This window comes from Trichechus manatus, unplaced genomic scaffold (assembly GCF_000243295.1).
Source record: "Trichechus manatus latirostris isolate Lorelei unplaced genomic scaffold, TriManLat1.0 scaffold00025, whole genome shotgun sequence".
Classification (NCBI taxonomy): Eukaryota; Metazoa; Chordata; class Mammalia; order Sirenia; family Trichechidae; genus Trichechus; species Trichechus manatus.
In genome coordinates, this window is record NW_004443961.1 from 16,715,682 (window position 1) to 16,736,826 (window position 21,145).

At 36.1% G+C, this 21,145-nt stretch overlaps 1 protein-coding gene across 1 annotated transcript in view; it reads left to right on the forward strand.

The window, feature by feature from the left end:
* LOC111820057 (centlein-like) overlaps positions 1–21,145 on the forward strand; it is a 43,326-nt gene that overhangs the window by 2,817 nt on the left and 19,364 nt on the right. The window contains exons 2-3 of the mRNA XM_023728566.1: positions 110–295; positions 15,203–15,388. Of these exons, the coding sequence (XP_023584334.1) occupies positions 110–295; positions 15,203–15,388 (372 nt within the window). The remainder of the gene's footprint in view (positions 1–109; positions 296–15,202; positions 15,389–21,145) is intronic.

Below are 21,145 nucleotides of genomic sequence, written 5' to 3' on the forward strand. Positions count from 1 at the left end.
TAAAGGAATAATACAACCCTTTTCCTCATCTTTACATGCATAACTCTTTCAACTCTGTTTATGAAATATTTTTAATAATTTTTTTTATATGATTACTGACCTTTTGCAGGATCTCAAGCTTACTCTCCTAGTATCGAAAGTAAATGAGACTGAATCTGCAATGGCAGAAATTGAAACGGCAGCGTCTAAGCAGCTTCAAGGATTAGCATTGCAAAGCGAGCAGGTCCTAGAAGGTGCACAGAAGAAATTGCTGGTAGCCAATGAGAAAGTGGAAGAATTCACCATATTTGTGAAGGTTTGAATTATTTGCTGTTTACTAACTAGTACTTCTCTTTAGGCAGAGTAGGCAGTAGCCTACTTCAGATGATTTGAGGAATACTTTGCAGGTTCTTTCTGCTTTCCCAACCCACAAGCACCTTTTCCTTCCTTCCTTGCCACAATGCTTAAAATTTCTCTATAAGAGATCTAGTCTTATAGTTTGCTTTTAAAATTTGCCAGTCTACTGATAATATTCCTTTCTTAATCAAATTGTAGTAATCAAGACAGGTTTTAAGATGAAAGAATTGTCGTTTCCACCCTACCTTTCTTTTGAAAAAGAAACTTGCTCCATGTTGAATGAAGCTAGGAGACATCTGAACCCCAATCCAAAAATTAACGAGACAGAGAAAGGATAGAAGAATGGTAAATGACTTAACAGAACAAAGGGAAGAAAAACCAAAGCATCTGTAGCAGGTGTACCATCTAGAAGGTATCTGACTACTGGAAAGCCCCAGAAAGGTTCAGGGATTGACTGCATACAGAACCAGCAAAACTGAGAATGAGGGGTGAAGGGGCAGATATGGGGCTAAAACAGATAGTTTACTAAATTCCTGAACTGTACTCCTACCCTATACAGTTGGGCAATATTTCTCCCTTACCCCCTCTGGAGAATTTGCAGAGGCAAGGCATTAGATTCAGAGATACCAGATTCTGAGATTCAGAAATTTGGTGACTGGCTCCACCCCTATTAATCTCACTGTGAGTTGACACCATTTTTACTGCTTAATCCATTTTTCTAAGAAAGGGTCATCAGTGAATTAATGCCAAAACAAGCAACATTGGCAAAGACTCAATGTTTCGATGTCAGCAATGCAAGATCTTCATCTGTCTATCCCTTGCATATATGGCCCTATGACTAGATGGGAATGCTCAGGAGCCACTGTCTGTGGCAACATATCATTGGTAACTTCCTAAATCCTACTGCCATTAGATCTAAGCTTCCACTTGGTATTTAACACTTTCCATAACCAAACCCTATTCTGCTTAAATCTAATCTTCTTTCTCGCTGCTTTCCAACTTTCCACCCATACTGTGCTCATTCTTGCCTTTGCTCAAGGTCTCTTTCTCACTTGAAATGCCCTCCTCTCTTTACTCTCTTCTTCAGATTTAGCTCAGTGCCTTTCCCTTTCATGAATCCTTCCTCTAACTCTGAGGTGAAGAGCAGAGAGCCCAACTCTGCCACTTACTAGCTGTGTGATCTCAGGCAAATTACTTAATCTTTCTGTGCCTAAAGAATGAGTATAGAATGATGGAACCTACCTGAGGTGAGGATTTAAAAAAGTCAAAGAGATAAAGCTCAGAACAGTGCCCAGTATACCAGAAGTGCTACCTAAGCGTCAGTTCTTACTGTTAATAGGAGTCGCATGGTGCACGTTTATTCTGTGTGCCACACGAATTCACACAGAATTGTAAACTTGAATTTTTGTTGTTTCAACTATAGATTATAGCCAACTTGAGGATAGGAATATTGTCAAGCATTATCCCCAGAGTAATGGCACACATAATAGGGCTCCTTATATTCTTGAGCAATTGATTTCATATCTGCTTTAAGAAGGGTCGTGGACATGTCACGACTCAGATTGAAAACTCTGTGAAGGCCAGAACTACGCACATTCCTTAACGAGCATAGTTAAAGGAACCATGCATAGTTTCTACATCGAACATTATGATCACCAGGACACATTCTGTGCAGAGCTTATTAGAGTATCATGTACACAAAAGTACTTAATAAATATTATTAGTAGTAATCATGTACACAAAAGTACTTAATAAATATTATTAGTAGTATTAACAGTAATAATGTTTGTTCTGGCCCTATTGTGGAATCTGTGTTCCCTTTAGTCTCTTCATTTATTCATAGGGTACCACCAGATTATAGAAGAGGTGGAGTGGCCATCTGTTCTAGATCTAGTCTTGAATATGGAATTTTGCCCTGGGGTAAAATCAAGTGCTTTGAGCATCTGGACTGGATATACGTGGCAGAGCTGAGGCTTTGAATTCTCCTAATAACTGAATAAATCACACAAGGGAAATTTCTAGAAGTATTTGCTGAGTTTGACTCAGCTCCGATACTGGCTTGTTAATGCGCTTGTATATGAGAGTCATATGCCAAGCTCTATCTTCACAAAGGTTTTTGTTAGCTCTGAAATAAATACCAGCTAAAGGACAACATTTAGCTGAAAGTTTAAATGGTTTCATTATCAGTAGTATTGCTTTGGTAAGATTTAGTAAGATATTTTGAGCCTATAAATTTCTTACTTCTTTAATGAAAACATTTGTGGAGCATTTTAATTTTATTTTCATATATACAGTGAAACCTGTGAAAGCCAGAACCTGTGTAAGGCAGAAGCCTGTCAGAGAAGGAAAACTCAAATATTTTCCACTAAATAGTGATAGAAAAGTGATGACTGCATATAGAAAACATTTACACTAGACCAAGATGAGAAGGCAAGGGGGAACAGGGAGACTAGATTAATGGAAACAGAACAACCAGAAGGAAAATAATGAAAATGCTGATATATTGTGAAAAAGGTAACCATTGTCACTGAACAACATGTATAGAAATTGTTAAATGAAAACCTAATGTCCTGTGTAAACTTTCACCAAAGGCACAATAAAATATTAAAAAAGAAAAAGGAAAATGATGGCTACACCCTGTAAAACTTGCAAGACCTGGAAAAACAAGGCAGTCTTGTCAGTTCCGGCTCTCACAGCTTTCACTGGGTGGGAGAAAGATAGTAAGCTGTTATATGCCAGTTTTACTAGATCAGATTTTCCAATCTTTACCAATGAGTTTTTGTCTGTGTTAGCTAACACTATTGCTAGGTATTTACAATAAACTGGAGATACTGTAATTGAAAAGTAGAGTGACTTTGAGATGTATGTTCAAGTATTCTTATTTTGTGAATGCCCTTAACATTGAGAGAATTCATGCCCAACACTCTAAGAATTGCAAGAAGACAGGCAGATTTCTGGAAATTCAGTTAACATTTGTAGACTGCTCCTTTGCTCCATACAGTATTTTTGCTTACCTTGAAAATAAGGGTTAGCCAAGGACCATTATTCAGCTGATGCAACTAGAGTGCCACTTTCAAAGCTTCTAATATTTTTCAACAGTTTAGTAATTACAGAGTTTTGCCCAGTTTGGGGGCTTTAGGGTTTCTTAGAAAGGAACTGAGCAGATTTTGAACTGTGGAAAGAAGGTAGTTTTGTAATGGATAGTTAAGAGTAGATGAAAGTAGCACCCATAGTTGAAAACAGGATGATTTGTTTTTAAAAAAGATTAAAGTAAACCTGAGTCTCAACACAAGGCAGATGTGATCATATAAAAAACAAAGAGTTAACTTGAATGCTTGGGTGGAAGGTAAAACATTTCAATGAACTGAGTGCAATGGAGGCTCTACTATATAGCTGAAAGGTAATTTGGAAAAGGAGTATTCAAGCATTATGAGATATATTTTAACCAAATAATATAACATTTTCTAATGATAAAGCCATTTAAATGAAAGTATATGGGTACATCATTTAGTAACAATGCTGTTCACTATATAGGCTCCCTAAGGTTGGCTGATTCTACCTCATTTAGGTACCTCTTTTTAATGTGGAGGTAGATCCTGGAATCCCTGTATTATTCACCCCTATTTAGAAATTTCTTTGGGATGCATAAGATGCTGAAATAATTGAAATAGGTTGAAGAGTCCACTAGAAAATATAATCACTCACCCAAATCTATTTGTACCTCATTGTAGAATATTAGTCACAGCTTAGCACCTGGCTCACTGTCTTTCTTTCCAACATAATTTTGTTAGGATTTTTGGTGACTTTATATTGATGTAGACCATTCAATACCTTGGCTTCTTGTCTTAATTCTTTGGCATCTTCAATTTTAATCATTAGTCCCATAACTAATCCGAGTTTCTCCGTAAAGGAAAGTACCAGCAACCTTAGGGAGCATTTAGAAATGTGTATAGGTGCTTTTGGTTGTCACACTGACTGGGAGATGCTACTGGCATTTAATGCCCATGAACCAGGGATGCTAAACATCCTGCATGGTGAGAGACAGTCCCAAGCAGTGAAATACCAAAATGCCCCCATTTAGAAACACCTTATCATTAGCAATAACTCCAAAATCTCTATTTCCAGCATCTTATTCTCTGACCACCATTTCTTCTTTACTCACTCGCCAACAATTCTAGGACCTGATTACATCCTCAAATACACTGGCCTTACTTTTTCATTAACTTTTAACACCACCACCCCCAACCCCAACACTGTCAAGCCCTTGCCTCCGTCCTCATGCAGCATGGAGTCCACGTTCCATTATGGTTGCTTCCTAGCATATAGCTTCAACCTCCTCACCTGCCCCTCAGTCATATTCATATGGAAAAGAAAATCTAGTTGTGTTTTGTCTTTTTGTTTTTTGTTTTTTTTATTTCTGCCTATTTTTCACTTGGACTCAAGCATCTGAATGTGGCTGGAGAAAAACACAACCATGCTGACTGGTCTTAATTTAGATTAAAAACCAAGAACTTCAGGTGGGTCCTCAGGACTATCTGATAAGCCCATTATATCTTCCCAGTACCTTCAGCCTCCCACTTTCCTTAACAGTCCTTCTCCTATCTTCTCAAACCTCCAGTTTCCCTGCCTCTTTAGCTCTTAAATCTCAGCTTCTTATTTCACTGAGAAAACAGAAGCAGTCTGAAGAAAATTTCCTCTTTTCATTATCAAACCTACCAACCCACCTGAATCTGTACCCACATTCTGTCCCTTCCTTCCCATTAAAAAAGATGAACTCTTTGTACTTCTCTGTAAAGCTAATGCCTCAGTTTGCACACTGGATTCCATCCCTTGTATTCTCAAGGACTTTGACTAGGTAGTTCCAACCCTACACTTTGCACCATTTCCCTCTATATTTGATCACTTTCATCAACAAACATCATTTGCCAAAAATAACTTCCTTCGATGCTATATCCCGAACCCCTAGCTCCTGACCCGTTTCTTTCCTCTCTCATATAGCAAGATGCTTTAAGAGTGATGTCTGTTCTCTCTCCACTTCTTTCCCACTTTTTCTTTTGAATCTTCTCCAGTTAAGCTTTTAATCTCATTACTCCACTAAGCAGTTCTTTTCATATTGTCCAATCTTTGCTCAGTTCTCCTTCTGATCTTATTTGAACTCTCAGTAGCATTTGACATTATTGATCACTCTCTCCTCCTTGAAACACCTTTCTAAGGTACCACATTTTCCTATTTTTTCATATACCCAGCTAGTTTGTCTTTCTCTGACTTCTTTGCTGATCCGTCTCTTCCTAACCAATACCTAAATGTTGGTGTTCCTTAGGAGCCAGTCTTCATACCACTCCTCTTCAATACATCTATACTTACTTTCTAGGCAGGATTTTCTAATACCACAGTTTTAATTACCATCTACTGACTTATGATTCCCTAATATATATGTCTACCGCCTGTCTGTCAGTTTGTGGTACTATGGTAGCTTGAATGTTGCTCTGATGCTGGAAACTATGTCACGAGTATTTCAAATACCAGCTGGGTCACCCATGGTTGACAGGTTTCACTGGAGCTTCCAGACTAAGACAGACTAGGAAGAAAGGCTTGGCAATCTACTTCCAGAAATTAGCCAATGAAAACCTTATGGATCACAACAAATTATTGTCCGATATAGTGCTGGAAGATGAGCTTTACAGGTTAGAAGGCACTACACAATAGCCGTAAGGATGGACTCAAACATACCAATGATCATGAAGATGTCACAGGACTGGGCAGTGTTTTGTTCTGTTATACACAAGGTCATCATGAGTCAGAGCCGACCTGATAGCCACTAACAACAATATATGTATAATTTTGACTTCTGCCTGAAATGATGGATTCATATCACCACCTGCCTAATTGTGATCTTCACATGGATGTCTAATAGGCATCTCACACTTAATATGTCTAAAAATTAGAAAAATGATTTTTATTTTCTCAGCCCTACTTCATTTACAATGTTCCCCATCTCAGAAAAATTTTCACCATCATTCAGATGGTTAGGTCCCAAACCTGGAGTTATCCTTGTCTCTTCTGTTTGTCTTACATTGCATTTCTTATCCTTCAGCAAATGCTATTTGCTCTTATTTGAAAATATACCCATATTTCTGTCACCTCTCACCATGGCTACTGTCCTGGTCGTAGTTAGCATCATCTCTTGCTTGTACCTTTGTATTAGTTTCCTAGCTAGTCTCCCTGTTTAACTCTTGCTCTTGAATAATCTTACTCCGCCCATTGGCCAGAATGATCTTTTTAAAGTAGAAAACATACTCTGTCACTCCTTTGCTCAAAACTGTCTCCAGATTCTTCAATCCACAATAAAATAGAATCTTTACTGCTCTACAAGGCTCTCCATGATTAGTCTTATTGTTACTTACATGGCTTTACTTTCTTCTACATTTCAGCTCACTTATTCTACTCTAGCCATACTGACCTTGCTGTTCTTGGACACTACAAGCCCCCCTCCTTCTCATGGTCTTTGCCCTCTTCCTCTATGTATTCAGAAAGGTTGTTCTTTTCACTTTTCAGTTCTCTCTGCAAAAATAGGGCCCTGTCAATCTTTAGAACATATGAATCAATGGAAACAAAGAAGCCAGTATAACTGATACTAAAATCTAAGTAATTACAAACTTTACTGATTATAGTATTAGACATGGAGGGAATGGGTTGGTTAGAACTATTGGGTTTCTTTTTTGGTTTGGCGAAACAACACAGAGGGTGATGAACTCTAGATATTGGTTGAAAATATATTAAATGTATGCTTAAAGATTTCACCACCCAGGGACCTTAAAGGTAAGCACAAGAATAGAACTAGAGTATTTGATTCTCAAAATATTAGAGAAAAAGAAAAAAGCATACAGAAAGCTCCATTAGTCCAACACAAACCATGAAGGAAAGGAGGGGAAGACAGATAGAAGAAAGGACAGAAACAGCAAATAAACATGGTAAATGAAAAACACAGGAGGGTACAGCTGGGATAAATGCAAATATATCAATAATCACAGCATATGTAGTAGAGCTGAAGTCTATTTTTCAAAGAGAGAGGGAGACTCTCAAATTGCGAAAAAAAACATGCCTAAAACATAGTGATCCAAAAGCATAAAAGAATGAAATAAATGGTTCCCTAGAGCAGCTCACCAGACCTGAGTTTGCACATTTCTTCCCAACTCTGTGTTCACACTGGTTGCTTGAAATTGGCCATGGTAGGAATATTTAAGGAGTGGCTGGTGGATTCGAACTGCTGACCATTTGGTTAACAGCCATAGCTCTTAACCACTGTACTGCCAGGGCTCCACAAAAATACACAACATTACAAATCAGGGCTTTTAAAAATGTTTTCAAAGAGCTGCTTTGCCAGCACAGAACTGATTATACACCAGATAAATGCTAACAAAAAGAAGATAGAGCAACATTATTCTGAGACAAAATAGAATTAAAGGCAAAAAATCAGGAAGGACAAAGGCTATTTCATATTGATAAAAATTTATAGTTTGCAAAGAAAATATGTCATGAATCATTATGTACCTGACCACATGTTAACAAAATTTGATAGAAATACAAAAAAAAAAAAAAAAAAAAACTGATGACTCCATAGGTGTATATACTGTCTCATAGTATATTTAATATATAGTATCTTCACAGATCAATAATTCAAGTAGAGTAAATGTGAGTAAGGCTACTTTCGTTTCAAACCCATACATAACATTTGAACCATTCACAAAAACTACTTAAGCCACGAAGTTCAGCTGGTTAAAAAAACAAACAAACCAGGGCTTCAGGTTAGTTCTAACCGTCATGGCTGAGGAAGCAAAACTCGAATGGCCCCGAATCTTTAAAATGTGGGTGAGCCAGAATGATACCCAGAACAGGAAAAATTACACGTCGAAGCCCTGGAATGGGAGACTTGAAAGAGGCATAGTGAGCCCTTTCAGAAGCCTGATGCAGGAGATTGGATTGTTGCCAGGGCTGTGAAAAGTGACACACATTCAAAGCGGTGTGGTCAGCTGCCATCTTTGAGAAGGGCACTGCTATTTTCAACTCTGCTGGTTAAGATACTTGGTTGCGATGTAACATGCACACTGCCCTTGTTTTCTAAGAGGGAGATTAAGCTTTTGTCAGGGCTTTGATCTGTAACTTTTCCCATTCCAGGTATCATTCCAGTTCACTTACATTTAAAAAATTTGGGTCCATTCGGGTTTGGCTTCCTCCCATGACAACCAGGCAGAACCGGTTCAAAGCCCTGGAAAAAAACAAAAAGCATTTATACTATCTGTTCTGACTGTTGTGCGATACAACTATGATTTGACAAAATCGGTAACCAAAAATAAGATTATTTTTAGAATAAGACCAGTTAGAAATTCTAAACCGTTCTATATGATTTTGGGTTAAGGAGGAAATAAATACCGAGTTTATTAGCTATTTCAAAATCAACAACAGTGAGAATATCAAAACCTTTGAAATTCAGCTAAAATTCAGCTTTCAAATCAAAATGCTAGAAAAAGAAAACAAAATAAACTCAAATGAAGTCTTAAAATAATATTAATAAAGAATAAATAAATATAAAATAGCCCTTCTTCCCTCCTCCCCCCCACAAAAAAATAAATCTAGCAATAAAATAGGAAGTTGGATATTTTAAAAGATCGATCAGAAAAGTTAGTGGTAAATCAGATTTTTTAGAAGGAAAAAAGACCCAGTAGTATACAGCATTAGGAACTAAGAGGACATAAAGACTTTTAAAATCATAAGAGAATATTTTTTCTAACCTTATGTCAATAAGTTGCAAAACCCTCAACAAAATGAATGATATGCTAAGGAAATATAAATTACCAAAACCGAGTCAAGACGATGTAAACAAATAACAATGTATAAATTACCAGGTTTCAATGGAAAACAATTTAAGTGCACATCAGTAAGAGTTATGTTTTTATGTGGAATACCATAACAGGAGAAATTTTTAATAGAATACATGTAATGAACATATGTTTAGTGGAATACATGATGAATGAACCAGGACTACATATATATACATGACAAAATCTCTAAAATATGGTGGGTTAAAAAAAAGTTGCAGAATGATGTTTACAGTATGGTACCATTTATATAAAACCATGCTATGCATTGTTTATGGGTATATACATATGTAGTGATAGTTTGCATACAGGCATGGGAATGACGAGCAACCAGTTCCAGACAGTTGGGCAGGCAGGGAAGATAGGAAGAAAAGGAAATGGGCTTAGGGAGAAGCACACAGGAATCTTAAATTCTGCACATAATGCTTTTTCTCTAAAAAAGAGATCTGAAACACAGATGACAAAGTACTTGCATTTGTTAGAACTACATGGTGGAGGAGGAATGTTTATGTTATCCTATGAACTTTGTGTATGTATGGAGTATTAGATAATAAGAAATACATCAATCCCACACAATTTTACCAGTAAGTCCTATAAACCTTCAAGAAACAGATAATTACTATGTTACATAATCTATTTTAAGGCTTTTGAAAATACAGAAAGTTCTTACATAACCTTTCATCAGTTTACATTAACCCTAAAAGCAACGTCACACAAGGATAGCCTGCAAGAGAAGAAAAGCGTAGACTAATCTCTCTAGTGAACATAGAAGCCGAATTCCTAAATTAAACGTCAGCAAATCAAAGTCGCCATCATACTACAAGATTCATGCATTATGAAACAATAAGGTTGATCCCAGGAATGCAGGAATTGCTATATATCTGAAAATCTATTACTCTAGTAAGCAATATTGATAGAGTAAAAAGAGAAAACTTTTTGATCATCTCACCAGATGCAGAAAAAAAATTTTGATTAAGATTCAAGCCTTATTTCTGACACCACAAAGTATAAAAAATACCTTTAACAAACAGTGTGGCATCCTAGCCAGTGAGATGTGAATGGAGTTTCTGAAGGCTCTAGAAAATGCAAATAAGGAGTAGAAGTACATAATTGTGGGAAATCACACAACAAACTGATTATTTGTTAGTCGCATGATTGTGAATGTAGAAAATCAAAGAGAATCAAATTATAAGCTATCAGAACTAATCAGATAATTCTGCAAGGAATTCAAAACAAGCCCGTCATACAAGAATAAATAGCATTTACAAATAATAACATATTTAAAAAATGATATTTTAAAATTTTCTATTTACAAGAATAAAAATATCTACAAAATGCACAGGAGTAAATTTTCAAGAAATAATAATAAAAAAAAAAGCCTATAGAGCCGACTATAAAACATCACTGAAGAACATAAAACAGACATGAATAAATGCAGATAGACACTGTTTTTCCAAATGAAATTAATCAATATTGTAAATATGAGAGTTTATTCCAAAGTTAATCTATATTGTCAGCACAGTCCCAGATCCTAACAAATGATTCCAAAGTGAATTGAAACAGAAAGAGGTATGAAGATGGAAGCAGAAGAAGGAGGACTCATGATGGGTGAGGGGAGAAGAGGATTTTTCACTAACATCAAAACATGCTATAAAGTTGTAGTAAATAAAACAACATGATTAGTACAGAAATGGATGAATAGAGCATTGGAACAGATAGGATTTCAGAAAACAAACTAATGTGGGAATTTAGAGCATAAAGATTGTGTTTTATTTCTAGTAAAAAGACCAGACTTAATGGTTTGACTGAGACTGGAGGGACCTCGGACCCTGGAAGACATGGACCTTGCACTCTCTGTTAGCCCAAAACTAAAACCATTCCCAAGGCCAGCTCTTCAGACAAAGATTAGACTGGACTATGGAACATAAAATGATACTCGTGAAGAATGTGCTTCTTAGCTCAAGTAGATACATGAGACTAAATAGGCAGCTCCTGTCCGGAGGCGAGATGAGAAGGCAGAGAGGGTTAGGAGCTGGTTGAATGGACATGGGAAATCCAGGGTGGAAAGGAGGAGTGTGCTGTCCCAGTATAGGGAGAGCAACTAGAGTCACATAGCAATGTGTGTGTAAATTTTTGTATGAGAAACTAACTTGAATTGTAAACTTTCACTTAAAGCACAATAAAAAAAAAAAGATTGCATTTTGTATGTCAAAAGTAGTGTAAGGGTAAAGTAGTCAATAATATTCTTCATTCAGAAAATAATAGTGTAGTTAGATATATACCTCACACAACCCACACATTAAAACCCAAGAACAAAAAGTAAAATGATTAAAGCATTACAAAATTTTTAAGATCTTGTGATAGAAAAAAATCCATAATCAAAACACAAAACCTAGAATCCGTAAGTACATAACTGGAAACCGTGATTATGTAAAAACATTTAACTGTGGGAAAGATACACTATAAATGAAGTTAAAAGACCAGTGACAGTCTGAGAGAATATTTACACGTATATAACAGATGATATATTATCCAGAATATATCAAGAATTCCTACAAATCAATAGAAGACAAAGAGACCAATAGGAATAGGGGCAAATAATAAAAATAATTCACTAAAGAAGAAATACAAATAACAAACATTGAAAAGATGCTGAACTTCAGTAGCAATCCAGAATATTCAAAATAAATAGTCAATATAATTTGTCTATAGATTATCAGACTGAAAAACTGTAAGAGATGTATAAAGATTTTTGAAATCCAAAATCGACAAGGATCTATGGAAATATTCTCGGACGCTTTTCGTGGGAGTGTAAACTGATCTGGCATTTTGAAGAGCAACATGGCAGTTTCTTTCATAATTTAAAATGCATATGTAATGGTTCTTTGAACAGATCAACCAAATTGATAAGTCCCTAGCTAAACTGATCAATTATCAGTATCAAGAATGAAAGAAGAGATATCACTATAGATCCTACAAACATTTAAAGGACAATAAGAAAATTTTATTACAATTTTATAGCAGTAAATTCAACAATTTAGATGAAGCAGACAAATTCCTTGAAAAGTACATCTCACCTGTCATGTAGGGGTGTCATAGTCATACAGCAGAAGCACCATATAGTGCAGCAATAACATAGTGTTTACTGGGGGAAAGTTGACCTGTAGAGAAGTAGTAGAATGCATACAGTCCCCAGAACTCCCTTGATTCCACAGCAAAGTCTGACTGTGACTATTTGATATGCATCATGGCCAAGTTTCCAGCAGAGAGGGGCCTTCCTGCACCAGCAAGCTGGATGTGTGACTGAGAGCTCTCCAAGAGAGAGAAAGAGACCCATCCCCCACTATCTCTGTATATCAGGGTCCAAGGTTGAGCATTGCCTACCAGAAACACTGCCATCATCTTGTTCTTTCCTCAGACTGTCAGCTCCCTCTAAACTACCAAGAGGAGAAAGGAAATGAGTGTCCAGGATCATCCAGAATTGTCTCTCATCCTTACAAGACATTGACAAAAGATGACATTGAAAATCTGAATTGCTCTATATTACAGAGATTGGATTTTTTTCGTCTAAACCCGTCATACACAAATACACACATTCTCTCCAAGCCCAGATGGTCTCACTGATGAATATCAAACATTTGAGGAAAAAAATTAACACAATCTTATACAGACTTTTCCCAAAAATTGAGGAGGAGAAAACACATCCTAACACATTGTATGAGGCCAGTATAGCACTGAAGCCAAAACCTGACCAATGCGTTATGAAGAAAATTATGGACCATATGTCATCATGAATATACATGCAAATATCTTCAATTACATAACAGTAAATCAAATCCAGCATCATACAAAAAGGATTTTACATCATGGGAAAATTCAGATTATCCTAGGAATGAAAGGTTGATTCATCAAACACGAATGAAAAACTCTTCCTCAAAGATGAGTTCTGAAAAAGCAACCAGCACAATATCTGTACAGATAGAATAAGAAGGGAGGAAAGGGACAGGAAAAGAAGTTTCACTAGAGATAAGCTGCCATAGAGTAGGTGAAAATATTTTACTATGAATGAAAAATATGAATATTAAAATATGAATAAAATAATTCCTTCTAAGAAGCAAACATGCAAGGTAGAAATAAATGTAAAGATTTAGGGAAGAGATGGTGCGACAATAGGAACAGATGAAACAAAGAAATAAAAGAAAGTAAATAAAATTAGAAAGAGCACAAAGAAATATCAACTCTAAAGAGAAAAAGAATGCAAATAAGATATATGAGTTCAGTGAAATGGAAATAAAAATTTTTAAAGTATATATGTTGAGATGGTTTCACAGGTGTCTGTTCATGCATGATGTACATGTGAAAAACTAAAGCAAAAGTTATTAGGAGCAACATGAAAAAGGGATAATAAAAAGGAGATAGCCCTACTAGATATTAAAATGTATTATAAAAGCCTCACTAGTTGAAATATATTATAAAGCTTCACTTATAAAAAGAGAGAGGATAGAATAGAAAGTCCAGAAATTGACGTAAACACATGAGATCAGTGGGGAAAATATGGACTATTTAAATAAGTGGTATTGGGACAACTATGATTTTATGTAATCTCTAAATGATTACAAATGGATCAAAATTTAAAAGTGAAAAATAAAAAAAAGTATTAGAAGAAATCATGGTTCGAAAATGACTATATGTGGAAAATTTTTTTTTTTAAGTATCACACTAAGTTCAAAAGTTGGAAAGGAAAAAGATTGATTAATTTGAGTACACACACACAAAACTGTTTTTGGCTTGGCATAAAACTCTATTAATTACCTTCAAAAGAAAAGTTATAAAAAAAATTGATAAGTAGATCATAGATAAGTATTTTCCTAAAATATAAAGAACTTCTATACATCACTAAGAAAAATAGACAAATACAAATATCTCTTAAAATTGATGCTCAACTTCATTTACAATAAGAGAAATAAAACTTAAAAATATACTAAAAAATAACTACACTGAAATAACACATTAGTGTTTTTCTAACGGTGTAGAGAAACAGGTACATTCTTTGTGGAGACATAAGTTGATACTATCTTGGAGAAGGGAGTAGAATTAAGCAACAGCTATCAAAATTACAGTTATGCACACCCTTTGATCCAGCAATTCCACTTCTAGGGATCTATCTTAGAGATGCAAAATTGACATATGAGAACCATTATACATTATTTATTGCAACACTGCTTGAACTAGCAAAAGATTGAAAACAGCCCACACATCTATCTAGACTGCTCTCAGCTCATAAAGCCATGCACCCAGGCACAGAACTCTGTCCACCCAGAGCAAGGAGCGTTTTTTTTTTTTTTAATGCACACACAGACGTAGTATAGGCTAGCATTTATTGTTTTCTCAAAAGTGAGAACTTAAAGACACTTGTGAAGTAATCTAGGTTTTTTACGATTTTTTAAATCTTTTATAGTTATCTTGTCCATGCATGACTTAACTGCATTTTTACCCAACTTTTCTTTATTGAGTCCTTCCAAAGCATTTCTAGCTCAGTTTTAATAAAAATGAGTTCTGCACTCGTATTTCATCAGTTTATGTAATAATTAAATAAATCATGTAACTGTTAAAACTAATATATAAATGTTGAGGAATAAATAGAACTGACTCTTGGCATCAGCCCAGCTTGTGGGAGTAGGTGTGTTATGGCATGAATGAAGAGAGTAGCCTGCCTGCTGCAGGCATTCATTATGCCTAAGATAACAGCTGTTATACCTGGAAGAGGAAGTGGAGAGCTCTGGTTAATCCAGCAAGTTGCCTAAATGAAGGTCGTTTAAGAGAGCATCTATTGTATACTGACAAAAAGCACAGGGCAATCCATTAGGTACTGAAGTAAATAAATTTTAATAAAAAATGATTTGCTAGTATCTTCACATTTTTATGCTATGATTGCCTTGTCTTTATTTATGACTTCCGTATGAGCCCATGTTCTTTCCATTATATTACAGGCTTTGGTCAAAGAGTTACAAAATGATGTCCAGATGATAAGGCAACAAATCAGAGAGCTTAAAAAAATGCAGAAAAACAGAGTTGCTGCTAAAACCTCAACCCATAAAGCCCAGACCTTGGCAGCTTCTATCCTGAACATTTCACAATCAGATCTAGAGGAAATATTGGATACAGAAGATGAAGTGGTAAGACCATTTTTTATTAATGAAGGGTTTTTTACATATTGAATTAAAGCACATGTTTTTATTATGCAATTCTCAGAATTTCATCTTTAGGATAAAATTAATGAAGATAAGATTATTAATGTGCCAATGAAAGGTATACAATCAAGAGTATTAGCCCTCTCAAAAAACCTTTAGTCTTTTAGCTGTATAATAGAAAAATAAGCCAGTACTTAACAACCTTTAGAACTGCTTGTTATTCAAGTCAGTTATCCTTTTTTTTGTTTTCTCCATTTTCTTTAATTTAGTTAATCATATTATATATCTTGTAAGCTAGTATTTTTAATTAAGTTAGTTTGAATGAAGTTAGTTAAGCTGAGTCACCATTGACTTCAGAATTTTTTCTTCTACGCCAGATTTTAAAAAGTAGTAAATCTATTGGCTTTCTTAGCTAAATTCAAAATTATTGTTGATCAAGTTAAAGAAAAACATATTTATTACTTTAAATTGGATAAAATACATTATACTGCCTAAGTGACTTTATGGGTATGTTTTCAATGGCATTTCAGCACCTCCTAGGGAGGGCACTGCATTTGGACATAGTTTTCTGTTTTATGAACAGCAGCTTCTTAGCTTATGCACAGTCTTTTGAGAAACCTGAGGGGTTAGTCAATCCTGTTTTACTTATAAACCTCTGAACTTTGATACACAGATAATTTTTTTTAAATTTGGAACGATTAAAAGGATTAAAGAATAAATAGATATTTATTTTCAATAAATATTTGCCAAATGAATAAATAAAATTATAAAATTATCCTCCAGCCCCTTCAGCTTCTCAGGGAAGTTCTGGAGTAGAGGAGATCCGTAATTTGCAATGAATAATCTTCAGGAATCCTGCAGAGATTATTTTCATCCCATAGTAGAGAACTATCAGTTTTCTATTTTCAGAACCAGTGCCACAATGTCTGTGACTCTTTAGCAAATTCTGGATTTTGAAGTACAAGAGTATTAAACATATGACATCAAATATACATATTAAATTATATAATTATAATAAATCATAATAAATGTATAAAATTATGTCAAATATATGACACACAGGAGATAATAGTACCTCTGGAAAAGGTGTTCGCTGTAGATTACAGACAATTAAAATTTGTTAATTTGTAATAAGAAACCTAACAAAAAATTAAGATTGGAAGCCTCCCCTGTTGCCCGAGTTTTTAAACAAGTGTTGTTGTTAGTTACCCTCGAGTTGATTCCCCATGTGTGTGGAGTAGAATTGTTCCATAGTTTTCAAGGCTATGACCTTTCAGAAGCAGATAGCCAGGCCTGTCTTCTGAGGCACTCTGGATGGGCTCGGACTGCCAGCCTTTCAGCTAATAGTCAAGCGCTTAACCATTTCTGTCACCCGGGTCACCCTTTTAAAACAAGTAGATTTAGCCAGAACCCTTGTGTGTTTGTGTGCATGTGCAAATACTTACACACACAAACATATTCCAAACAACGCAGGGCCACTGCCTTTGTGCAGTTTCTAAAAAGATGTCCTCTCACAATAGAACGTCCCAGATGGAATGCAAGAAAAATGTAGAAAACACAAATTCCTAAAAAAGCCCAGACCTACTGGACCAATAGAGACGAGAGGAACCCCTGAGACTATTGCCCTAAGATACCCCATGAATTTGGAATTGAAGCTATTCCTGCAGGTCACCTTTCAGCTAGATAGTAGATTGGCTTATAAAATAAACAATATTACTCGTGAGTAATTTGCTCCATTAAACAGTTAACTATATGAAACCAGATGGTCAACAGTTACCACAAAGCAAAGATGAGAATTTTTTTTTTGAAAGAACTGAAACAAAAATTCAAGCCTCAAGTTACAATATTGAAGAATTCTATGGGGAAAATATTAAATGATGCAGGAAACATCAAAAGAAGATGGAAGAATACACAGAGTTACTGTACCAAAAATAATTGGTCAACATTCAACCATTTCAGGAGGTAGCATATATGATCAAGAACCAGTGGTACTGATGGAAGAGGTCCATACTGCACTGAAGGCATTGGTGAAAAACAAGGCTCCAGAAATTGATGGAATACCAGTTGAGATGTTTCAGCAAATGGATGCAGCACTGGAAGTGCTCACTCGTCTATGCCAAGAAATTTGGAAGATAGTTACCTAGCCAACCGACTGGAAGAGATCCATATTTGTACCCATTACAAAGAAAAGTGATCCAACAGAATATAGAAACTATCAAAAAATATCATTAATATCACACACAAGTAAAATTTTTTGAAGATCATTCAAAAGCAGTTGCAGCAGTACATCGACTGGGAGCTGTCAGAAAGTCAAGCCAGATTCGGAAGAGGACATAGTTACCTCCGAGGTTCACGGTTCAGCCTGGGAGTGGACAGCCCCGTAAAACCAAATGAGACTAACGAGGTACAGGAGTCCAGTGACAAGGGCCAGAAAGCAGAAGGGGACAAGGAAGCTGGTGATAGGGAACCCAAGGTTGAGTAAGGATATTGTTGATGTGTTGTGAGATTGTTAACCATTGTCATAGGGCAACATTTGTAATAACTGTTAAGTGAGAAACTATTTTATTCTGTAAGACTTCATCTTAAGTGAGAATAACAGCACCATTGGAAAAGCGTAGTCAATGTCACTGAACTGTGCATGTAGAAATTTTTGAAATGGTGTATCTTTGGCTATGTGTATTTTCACCAAAAAAAAAAAAAAAAGAGGTTGAGGAGTTAGAGGGTTGATATGTTGTGGGGTTGTTAACCAATGTTATAAAACAAAATGTGTACTTCTGTTTCATGAGAAATTATTTGTTCTGTAAGCCTTCACCTGAAGTACAATAAAAAAAATAAAAAAAAAAAAAAAGAGGACGTAGAACAAGGGATATCATTGCTGATGTAAGATGGATTATGACTGAAAGCAGAGAATACCAGAAAGATGTTTACCTGTGTTTTATTGACTATGCAAAGGCATTCGACTGTGTGGATCATAATTATGGATAACATTGTGAAGAATGGGAATTCCAGAACACTTAATTGTGCTCATGAGTAACCTGTACTTAGACCAAGAGGCAGTTATTTGAACAGAGCAAGCAGATTCTGTGTGGTTTAAAGTCAAGAAAGGTGTGCATCAGGGTTGTATCCTTTCACCATACTTATTCACTCTGTATGCTGAGCAAACAATCCGAGATACTGGATTATATGAAGAAGAACGGGGCATGAGGATTGGAGGAAGACTCATTAACAACCTGCAATATGCAGATGACAAAACCACGCTTGCTGAAAGTGAAGAGGACTTGAAGCACTTACTGATGAAGATAAAAGACCACAGCCTTCACTATGGGTTACACCTCAACATAAAGAAAACAAAAATTCTCAAAACTGGACCAATAAGCAACATCATGATAAACTGAGAAAACATTGAAGTTGGCAAGGATTTCATTTTACTTGGATCCACAATCAACACCCATGGAAACAGCAGTCAAGAAATCAAATGATGCATTGCATTGGGCCAATCTGCTGCAAAAGACTCTTTTAAAGAGTTAAAAAGCAAAGAAGTGACCTTGAAGACTAAGGTGCGCTTGACCCAAGCCATGGTGTTTTCAATCGCCTCATATGCACGTGAAAGCTGGACAGTGAATAAGGAAGACCGAAGTAGAATTGATGCCTTTGAATTATGGTGTTGAGGAAGAATATTGAATATACCATGGACTGCCAGAAGAACCAACAAATCTGTCTTGGAAGAAGTACAGCCAGAAAGCTCCTTAGAAGCAAGGATGGAAGAGCTCATCTCACATGCTTTGGACATGTGATCAGGAGGGACCAATCCCTGGAGAAGACATGATGTTTGGTAGAGGGCCAGGGAAAAAGAGGAAGACAGTCAACGAGATGAATTGACACAGTAGCTTCAACAATGGGCTCAAGCGTAACAATGATTGTGAGGATGGTGCAGGACTGGGCAGTGTTTCATTCTGTTGTACATGGGGTCGTTATGAGTCAGAAGCAACTCGAGGGCACCTAACAACAACAACAACAAAGACGAGAAAGCAAGGAGGGAAAGGGAAGCTAGATCAATTGAAACAGAACAAACAGAATGGAATCAATGGCACAGAATAATTTATAAAAATTGTTAAAGGGGAACCTAATTTGCTATGTAAACTTTCATCTAAAACACAATAAAATACTATTTAAAAAATAAATAAATAAAAATAAAGGTCTTCTCTGGACTGACAAATTAGAAAAAAGCACCCCCTGTAATTGGGAAAATTAGAAAGTTGAGTCCCTATGGGTGTATATGGGTTAGAAAAGGATCTCCCTTTATAGTCCCAAGGAGGCCCTGGGTGGTGCAGTTAATGCTCTCATATGTTAACCAAAAGGCTAGAGGTTTGAGTCCACCCAGAGGCTTCTCAGCAGAGAGGGCTGACAATCTACTTATAAAAAACCAGTCATTGACAAGCCTATTGAGTTCAGTTCTACTCTGACACACATTCGGTTGCCATGATTTGGAGTAGATTCAACGGCAACTGGTTTTTTTGTAGTCCCCAAGAGTGAATGGCTATTTTTGTGAAGAAACGCACCCCTGCCTCTGGACAGATGCAGCCTGGAGCCAGAGTATATGTCGCTGCAGTATACATACCACACAACCTTAAAAAGGGCCCAAGCAAACACGCTGCTCTCAGAAGGCTCAGAGCACCTTGACATAATTACTAGGTTTAATTGTAGACCAGAGCTCATTTAGACTGGTCCCTACATCTTTTAGAGGTCTAAGGAGTTGAGAGACTTGCCCAAGCAGAGTCCAGACCACCTGACTTGCGTTCTTTAAACTACATCAAACTAGTAAATTCATCTCAGAAGCTGAGATACCCTATGTGACATGCTTAGTGTGATGCCTGGCATGCAGTAGCTTTCTACAAATGTTGCTTTACCAAACCCTTTCCTTTTTGAAAAGTATATGTATATTTTTTGTAATTGAATCATGATCTTTAAGTGAATGATCAACTGCAGATATGAATACTTTATAATTTCAGAAATATTTTTACCTTGATAATTGATGAGTTAAAAATGTTCAGTGACTTACAGCACTTGTTGGAGTGTCCCTTAGCCAATCAGTAAACTTTGAATATTTTTAAATAACTAAGCATTTAGATGCACCAGAGTCAAGCCACGTTCTGTCACTGTTTGCAATTGAAACAATTACCCCTGCTTATCTGTTGACAAGTCAGCTTTCAAGTATAAGGCTTTATGTTATCTTACGAGGGTCACTTGGAAATGATTCTTTTAAAGAACTCCATCCTGTTTTTCATTTTCTTTTAATCGCCTTCATCCCCCATACCTCAGTCCCTACCTTTTTAACTCCACTGTGAAGGCAGAAATAAAATATTCCTGAAGTACATTGTGAATTATAGAAATATAGCTTTATCTTTCACGTGTGTATAAATATTTAGAAATTAAATATTAAAAAGTCTGGATTTAAATATGTCTTGAGGGGACAGGCTGCTCTTTGTTGAATCTAGTTCTACCAATATCCGTCTAGATTTACTCAATATCTAATAGTTTGGTCAGGAGCCCTTTTGGTGCAGTGGTTAAGAACTCGGCTGCCAACCTTTCAGTTCAAATCCACCAGCCACTCCTTAGAAGACCCCATGAGGCAGTTCTACTCTGTCTTATAGGGTTGCTATGAATCGGAATCAACTCGATGGCAACGGGTTAATAGTATGGTCAATTTTATAAAAAAAACAGTTAACACAGTGTTTTTATTTT